Genomic DNA, 8,507 nt, shown 5'->3' with positions numbered 1-8,507 from the left:
GTTTCTGGGAGATCATGGTAAAGCAGCTGTGTTATTAAAACTCTAAGGTGTTGGGAGGAATTTGTTTAGATTACACCCACAGGCCAGAATTGCTCACACAGCTAATGGCCTTTGAGTTGTAGGAGAAAAAGTGGGAGGCAAGTTCTGGCCACATCCCTGGGCTGGCCCGAGTCCTGGGAGGACTGACTTGTTCTGGGTAGGGCTATAGGGAGACTCGGTCTCACGGGAGGACTGCTGAAGAGAGGGCAAGCTGTGGACCCCCAGAGGCACAACAGGGAACAAACTTGGGCTCTGCTACTTCTCTACTTAAGTGATTCTGGGGGAGTTACTTTCCTTATCTTTAAGACTCAGACCAACTAGTAGATGGGAGCTTCAAGGTGGCAGGTTCCAGCTCAGTGATTTTCTGAACTCTAACCACCTGAGCTGTCCATAGTTAGAAGGGACTACTGTCTTTGGAGGAAATGAACCTCTTGACACTGAAGGCAACCATGGGGGTGAGATTTCAAGGTGCTACAAGGCAGGGGTCCCCAACCTCTGGGATCTAATGCTTGATGATCTGAGGTGGAGCTGATGTAATCATAATAGAAATAAACTGCAAAATAAATGTAGTACACTTCAATCATCCTGAAACCATCTCCACCCCCAGGTCTGTGGGAAAAAAAAATTGTCTTCCACAAAACCAGTCCCTGGTGCCAAAAATATTGGAGACTGCTGTTGTAAGAAGATACCACAATGATTTGCAAGATGGGATGAGATGATCCTTAATCCCCTCTGGTTCAGAGATTATTTGAACTGGTTGCCAGCTGGTTGCTCAGGCCCTTAGCTATGACTGCTAAGTGCTCAAAGTCTGCCCCTCCTATGAGGTTTAGGAGGAAAACAGTTGCCCACCTCACAGCTTCAACCACCCCCATTCTCCATCCTCAGCCTCTTCATCTGTGGGCTGCTTGTCCAGCACCCAGAAGTGCCCACTTGGACCAGAAAGGCCCTTGGAATCATCATTTACTGTCAAACCATGGAATAAGCTGGGCCTCAGTTCATCATCTTTTTTTTAAGAATATTACTCTCGCATGTTTTTTCTCACATATCACTATATTCTCAAACACTACCAGCAGTTCCAAAATCTATCCAGAAATACAGTCAAGGGACTTCCCTGGTGGTCCAGTGGTTAAGACTCTGCACTGCCACTGCTGGAGGCACACGTTCGATCCCTGATTGAGGAACTAGAGTGTGACATCTCGTGGCCAAAACAAAACAACAAAACAACCAAAAATACAGTCAAATAATTATGGAAATTTGACACAGGAAATATGAAGTACTGGATCAGACCTATCAGGTTGAAATATAAAAATCTGAACATTTTCCACCTATGTCATTCCCTGGAGGGTAGAATTTATTGAATAGGAATAGTCACTATTTGTGATGCAAATACCATCACCAAATTATTAACCTATCTTGGGGATTTTGTAAAAATCTATGAACAATGTTGAACTAAAAGGACTGTTTTAGTTAAAGGATTTGAAATATACATGTTTGGAATTCCTATCAATGAGAAATCATCATTGATTTTCAGATGGCCTTCTTGGTCTATTTTTCAAAGACCCCAAAACTCATTCAGAATTCCCAGAACTGCAATATAATTAAATATCTATTAGACTAAACCAATATGTTAATAATCTCCTATAATTATTCACAATACACTTTCTGCTTTTATCCATCTGTTCCTTATTATCATCCCAGGAGATGGTTATCACACCCATTTCATAGTGGAAGAGTTACAGAGACACTTCATCTTTAAAATAGGGATAATATTAAGTATTAGATGAGATAACATGAGAATGTTCCACCCAGAGCTTGGCCCATAGCCCCAAACAGCAAATGATAGTTTCCTGAACTCACCCAGACACAAATAGCTCACACTTCTTACCCAACTACCAAGAAGTCAAAACTGTTTAATGACCAGAAGTTTGGGCACTTTAGGTCAAGAGAGAGGTGATTCTACTAGAACCAGTATCCCACCCCTCCTTATCACCACCTCCCCACCTTTGAGGCTCTTATAAGGGGCCCTCAGGCACTCAAAATGCAGAGGATGTGGCTCCTTACCTAGCAATGGGCTCGAGAGATGCTCAATAGGTATCTCCAGAGTGGGTGAGTCCCATCTAGACAGGTCTGGACAGGTAGGACTAGGTCTTGCCACCCACCCCACCCCTAGAAGCCATTCCACATATAAAGCTAACATTTTTGGGTCCCTTTGAGATGTCACTGCACTCCCTGGAGGTACAATATGATAACCTCTTCTGTGATTTTTCAATTATAAAGTCAGATGTGAAAACTGAACAAAACCTTAGAAGTCAGATACAAGCTCCACTTCTCAAAGAACCGAGGCCTGGACAACTTGGGTAGCTTTTGCAAGTCAGAGATAATACCCGCATCAAAACCCAGCAGGAATCCTGACTCCTAGTACAGTGAGCTTCTTCAGGTACAGGCAAGCCCATCACCACCCTGTGTGCAGAAACATCACTATGGGTGGCAAAGGCCAGGAGTCACTCATCAGGCAGGAAGGCCATGAGGTCACAATTGGAAACGACTTCAGTCTCATAGGGTTCAACCCCTTCATTTACGGCGGAGGATAAAAGGGAACTGCCCAGCACAGGAGGAGCTGAGCCCAGTCCTCCACCAGCCTGCAGGGTCTCCTGGGTCAGGGGTTGTGTCTCCTCCACCAGCCTGGGGACTCCTCCTCAGGTTAGGGCCCGGTCACTGCAGAGAAAGAGACGAACGAGGCAGGGTGCGCTCTGGAAAAACTCAGAGTCTGACACAGAGCCCCATTCCTTGCTCCCACCCCCAACCTCACAAAGTAGAGCGGGAGGCTGGTGTGGGGTCGCGCAGAGCCTGGGAATTCCGTGGGCTGTCCACAGCCATGACAGCTCCTTGTCCTCTCCAAGTCCCAGAGGGACATTTGTCCGGGTGGAGGAAACTCTCACCAGCTGCAGAAATCACCCCACTGGGCCCTTGGGCGCAGAGCCAGCGTGCAGAGCCTGGATCTAGTCTCAGAATCAAGACCCCCCCCACCTTGGCTGACCTCCTCCTCACTTCCCCTCCTGGCTGTAAGGGTGGGAGTTGGGTGTGTGTGCTAGTGCCCAACTCACTGAACCAGGGCTGGACTTGTGGACAAACGAGGCTTGGGGGCAAACTTCAGTCTGGAGGGGCTTGTGCTCTCAGGAGAGGTGCAAGCAGGGGGTCTGCCTGTCTGCCAGGTACTAGGTGCCAGGAATCAGCTTTTGGGGAGGGAACTGTGGCCCCCTGGGGCTCAGCCCCTTCCCTACCCGCCCCTTTGTTTGAGCCTGGCAGGGGGCAGCTGTTACCCTTCCCAAAGACAAGGCTAATACAGGTGAGGAGGGGCAGTCGGGCAGGGGCCTGGAGTCAAGCGGACGGGGTTCCAACCATCCCACATCTTCAATCATAACCAAGGAAAGGCCCATTCCATCTCCAGGCCTCCCTTTCCTCATCCATGAAATGGGAACAGAGACATTCTTCCTGTCCTTGAGGCCACCAGCGAGGTCAGAGTCAGGCCTGGGCACTGCAGAGCCCGCTTTCCTTCAAGAGGGGGACTGTCATGCCTAGAGCCAACATCTAGCCGCAGGGAAGGAGAAAAGCTGACAGAGGGCCTGGTACAGTATCCATGGGGACTCTGGCCCACCCCTTCTATCTCCTCCTCCTCTTCCTGTCAGGTCTCTGGGGCAGAGTCTTGTCTATTTCTGGCTGCTGCCTCCAGGCTTCAGGCTTCCCAGGCTCACACAAGTGGTCCCCACACCCCGGCCCTGCTTTGATGGGGTGAACTGGACTGAGAGTTCCCTGGCAAGAAAGGCACACTCGTGCTGGATCTACAGATTGATACGTGAGGATCTATGCATGCATGTGTCTTGGGGGGAGGGAAGTTCCCCAGCTCCCCTCCTAGTCACTGTGAGCCGCTGAGCCACTCCATCTTCCTGAAGACCTGCAGCTGAAAATCTCCTGAGGGGAAGATACATCCTACACAGGGCTGGGCCTCAGTTAACCCACTTGTAGCACAAAGTAGCAGAGAAGTTAACCACTAAGCTCCCTCCGGCTGACATTTTAGAACCCAGAGTCTTAGCTGGTAATCCAGGAAAGTTCCAGGCAAGATGGATAGCAGGAGGCCTGGAGTTCTCTGCTACCAGCTACACAACTCTGGGCAATTCCCTTTCTGAGGTTTCCCTGGTGGCTCGGGTGGTAAAGAATCTGCCTGCAAGGTAGGAGACCCGGGTTGGATCCCTGGGTCAGGAAGATCCCTTTCAGAAGGAAACGGCAACCCACTCCAGTATTCTTGCCTGGAGAATTTCAAGAACAGAGGAGCTTGGTGGGCTATAGTCCAGGCTGTTGCAAAGGGCCGGACACCACTCAGCAACTAACACTTTCACTTTCACACTGTAAATGAAGGGGTTGAATCATAGGAGATGGAAATTCCTTCCAACTATCACCTCCTGGCACAAAGTGACTGCCCAGCATTTGTAGCACAGAGAGGAAAGAGAGCACAACGGTCAGGGATGTAGGCTCTGGGATCAGACTGGCTGCCCTCCAGTCCTGGCTGTTCTGCTCTCTGGCCATGTCACCTCGGCCAGGTGAGCAAACCTCTTGATGACTCTGTCTCATCTATGAGTTTAATAATATTTGATTCATGCATGCTATAAGCAATAAATGGATAACATCTATCAACTGAGAGAAAATAACAGTATCTGCTCATCAGATTGTTGTAAGGAATATAGAAATTAAAGTGCTCACAAAAAGGCCTGCAGTGCAGTTTAAGGCTTCATTTAAACAGGAGAAGCCTGTCTCCTTCCCATCCACAGGCATAGAGTCCCCTTAGCAGCACCACTTTTCCCCAAGATCTGAGCTATCCAGCAATGGATGAGTAGGGAGTACCAAGTGGGGAATAGATATCAGCTTCCCATTCCCATCCCGAGTCAGAGACTACTTCCACACTCAACGGACTTACTGAACGTTCTCCTGTTACCCACCCATTTTACAGAGCAGGAAATCAAGGTTCAAAGAGAAACTGGACTAGCCAGATTCAGGGGCAGAGGCCCAAGGCAAAGGAAAATCTGCCCTGGACTCCAGCCTGGTCCTGGACAGACTTTACCTCTGTCTGTCCCTCTGGTGCCCGAGTACCCCTGCCCCACCAACCAAGGCATGAGCCAGGTATTAACCTCGTCCTTGCATTTTCCCAGCTGAATGACCTTGAAAAGCCATATAAATTCTCCAACCTTCATTCTGAACACTTTATATATTGTCCAAATACCGTGCAATAGGTGTTAATTATTGGCCCCATTTTGAGGAAGCAGAGGGTCAGTGTTAGGCTATCTGCATAAGGGGTTACAGCTGATTTAGTGCAGGTTAAATGGGATATCTTTGTAAACTGTCCTCACGGTACCCTAAGGCCCGTAGGTGCCCACTATATGGTCACTATTATTATTATTATTTATCACACGGAAGTGAGTGACCCGGCAGGTGTCCAGATGCCCTCCGGGCCCTCGGCCATCCAGCCCGCTGGCCACCACATCACATGAGCCCTACTATCTTTAGCCAGGGAGATATTTATATCCCCCGAGGGAAGTTTCTGTCGCTGCGGGGGAGCCCCAGTGTGGATGGCCGCTGCGTTCAGGCCCCCAGAGGCGGCCTCTGCCCCTCGAGCCCGCCATGCCGCAGGGCCCAGAGACCCCGGTGCAAGTGTGGGTGGGCAGCCAACTCTTCCAGGCAGACCGGGCCCTGCTAGTGGAGCACTGCGGCTTCTTCAGCGGCCTCTTCCGCTCGGGCATGCGGGAGGCGCGCGCCGCCGAGGTGCACCTGGGCGCGCTGAGCCCCGACGGCTTCCGCACCACGCTGCGGGTGCTGCGCGGTGAGCGTCCAGCGCTGGCGGCTGCCGAGGAGCTGCTGCAGGCCGTGGAGTGCGCCGCCTTCCTGCAGGCGCCGGCGCTGGCGCGCTTCCTAGAGCACAGCCTCACGTCGGAGAACTGCGCGCTGCTGTGCGACGCGGCCGCAGCCTTCGGCCTGCACGACGTCTTCCACAGCGCCGCGCTCTTCATCCGCGACGGCGCCCACGAGCTGGCGGCCGAGCTGGCGCTGCCCGAGGCCCGCACCTACGTGGCGGCGCTGCGGCCCAGCAGCTACGTGGCCGTCAGCACACATGCGCCGGCGCCCGGCTTCCTGGAGGACCCTTCGCGCACCATGTGCTACCTGGATGAGGAGGAGGACACCTGGCGCACGCTGGCCGCGCTGCCCCTGGAGGCCAGCACGCTCCTGGCCGGCGTGGCCACGCTGGGCAACAAGCTCTATATTGTGGGGGGTGTGCGGGGCCCCAACAAGGAGGTGGTGGACTTGGGCTTCTGCTACGACCCCGACGGCGGAACGTGGCGCGAGTTCCCCAGCCCCCACCAGCCGCGCTACGACACGGCACTGGCCGGCTTCGAGGGCCACCTCTATGCCATCGGGGGTGAGTTCCAGAGGACAGCCATGAGCTCGGTGGAGCGCTACGACCCGGCCTCGGGATGCTGGAGCTTCATGGCCGACTTGCCGCAGCCAGCTGCCGGGGTACCCTGCGCACACGCCCGCGGCCGCCTCTTCGTGTGTCTGTGGCAGCCGGCAGACACGACGGCCGTAGTGGAGTACACTGTGCGGGCTGATGAGTGGCTGCCCGTGGCCGAGCTGCGGCGCCCGCAGAGCTATGGCCACTGCATGGTGGCCCACCGCGACAGCCTCTACGTGGTGCGTAACGGACCTAAGGATGACTTCCTGCACTGCGCCATCGACTGCCTCAACCTAGCCACGGGCCAGTGGACAGCGCTGCCCGGTCAGTTCGTCAACAGCAAAGGCGCGCTCTTCACTGCCGTGGTGCGCGGCGACACCGTCTATACGGTCAACCGCGTGTTCACCCTGCTCTATGCCATCGAGGGCGGCTCCTGGCGGCTGCTTAGGGAGAAGGCCGGCTTCCCACGGCCCGGTTCCTTGCAGACCTTTCTCCTGAGGCTGCCTCCCGGTGCCCGGGGGCCTGTGGCCTCGACAACACCAGAACTGTGATCCTTGGGCTGGACTCTTGGACTTAGATGCCCAGAGTCTTCTGTGAGCTATGGCTGAGTCTATGAGACTGACCTTAGGAGCGGCCGGGAACTTCAGGCCCTGGTTGAGATGTCCAGGGTCTTGTGACTTCTGGTTGTGTGAAGGTATCCAAGAATCTCAGGAAGCGTAGACTGGGGATCTCAACCCTCAAATTACTTGGGCTCTCTTGAGAGCTGGTGGGTCACAATGTTAGTGGAAGGGATGGGGCATAGGATTTCAATAATCCAGGCTTGTGTGTGAAAGGGCCAGTAATTGAGCACCGGCTGGGAGTGGGTTAAGTGATGTTCATGAAACTGCCAGTCAAGTAAGAATTAGGCGCCTACTGTGTGCTCACCACGGCACTGGGCCTAATGTGACTGTAGTTACCAGACAGGGGTTCAAAAGCTTAGAGTCTAGCCCAGGACAACAGAGGGTTTACATGCACTTGTCTTGATCCACAGAGGGCTGAAGGCAACTTACAAAAACAAACAAGAAACAAACCCTGCAATATAATAAAACAAAGTACTGAAGAAATCAGGACAAAGGGAAAATAGGGAGAGGGAAAATATGTTATTCCAGGCAGGAGGATAGTAAACAAACTGTACTAAGACGGACAGGATAATTAGCTGCTAAAGGGGGAGATTCAGAAGAGGAGAGACAGGGAAAGTTGGGCAGATGGGAAGAGTCTGTGAGCCCTGCCTTTGAGGCAGAGCAGCTATAGATGGAGGCCTCTGGGGAGGCATCGAGGCTGGCCTGGCCTGTGGAGAGGGAAACTGAGCTGCCCCTGGAGTGAGGCCTGTGAGGGAGAAAGAGATCCTCGCACCATTTAATGGGATGTGGGCCCACAGGGGAGAACCCAGTCAGAAGTCTCTTACCCACTGCCTTTTTTGTCATCACCCCAGGGGCAGTGGACTGTTAATTTTCATGACTTCAGGTTACTCAAAGTATGAGACCAATTTAGAGCAGGTCTGATGGTGGCTCTGCTGGTAAAGAATCTGCCTGCCAATGCAGGACACATGGGTTTGATCCCTGGGTGGGGAAGATCCCCTGGAGAAGGAAATGGCAACCCACTCCAGTATTCTTGCCTGGGAAATCCCATGGACAGAGGAGCCTGGTGAGCTACAGTCTATAGGGTTGCAGAGAGTCAGATAGGACTTAGTAACTAAACAAACAGCCTCCATTGCTGCCATTCCCTGGACCTGGAATGCCTTTCGCTCTGTTGCCTCTGTACCTACCTCCTCCGTGCAGGGTTGGCTGTTCCCAACCTTGACTGCCTGCATTGCTCATTGGACCCCTGGCTGACATCATTGTTCATGTGTGTATGTGCACATTCGTGCAACTGTGCACACATGCAGATAGCAAGAACAGAGATCTTATTGTGCTGTCAGCTGAGCTGGGGCACT

The 8,507-nt window shown here is 52.7% G+C and overlaps 1 protein-coding gene across 1 annotated transcript; it reads left to right on the top strand.

Annotated features, from left to right (window-relative positions):
- The first annotated feature begins 5,709 nt into the window (after positions 1-5,709).
- Positions 5,710-7,086, top strand: KBTBD13 (kelch repeat and BTB domain containing 13). Its single transcript, XM_061158510.1, has one exon. The coding sequence runs from the start codon at positions 5,710-5,712 to the stop codon at positions 7,084-7,086; it is 1,377 nt and encodes a 458-aa protein (XP_061014493.1).
- The last annotated feature ends 1,421 nt before the right edge of the window (positions 7,087-8,507 follow it).

The sequence above is a fragment of the Dama dama genome, chromosome 12, assembly GCF_033118175.1.
Source record: "Dama dama isolate Ldn47 chromosome 12, ASM3311817v1, whole genome shotgun sequence".
Classification (NCBI taxonomy): domain Eukaryota; kingdom Metazoa; phylum Chordata; class Mammalia; order Artiodactyla; family Cervidae; genus Dama; species Dama dama.
Note: the sequence above shows the minus strand (reverse complement) of the source record. Positions and strands in the feature narration are given on the sequence as shown.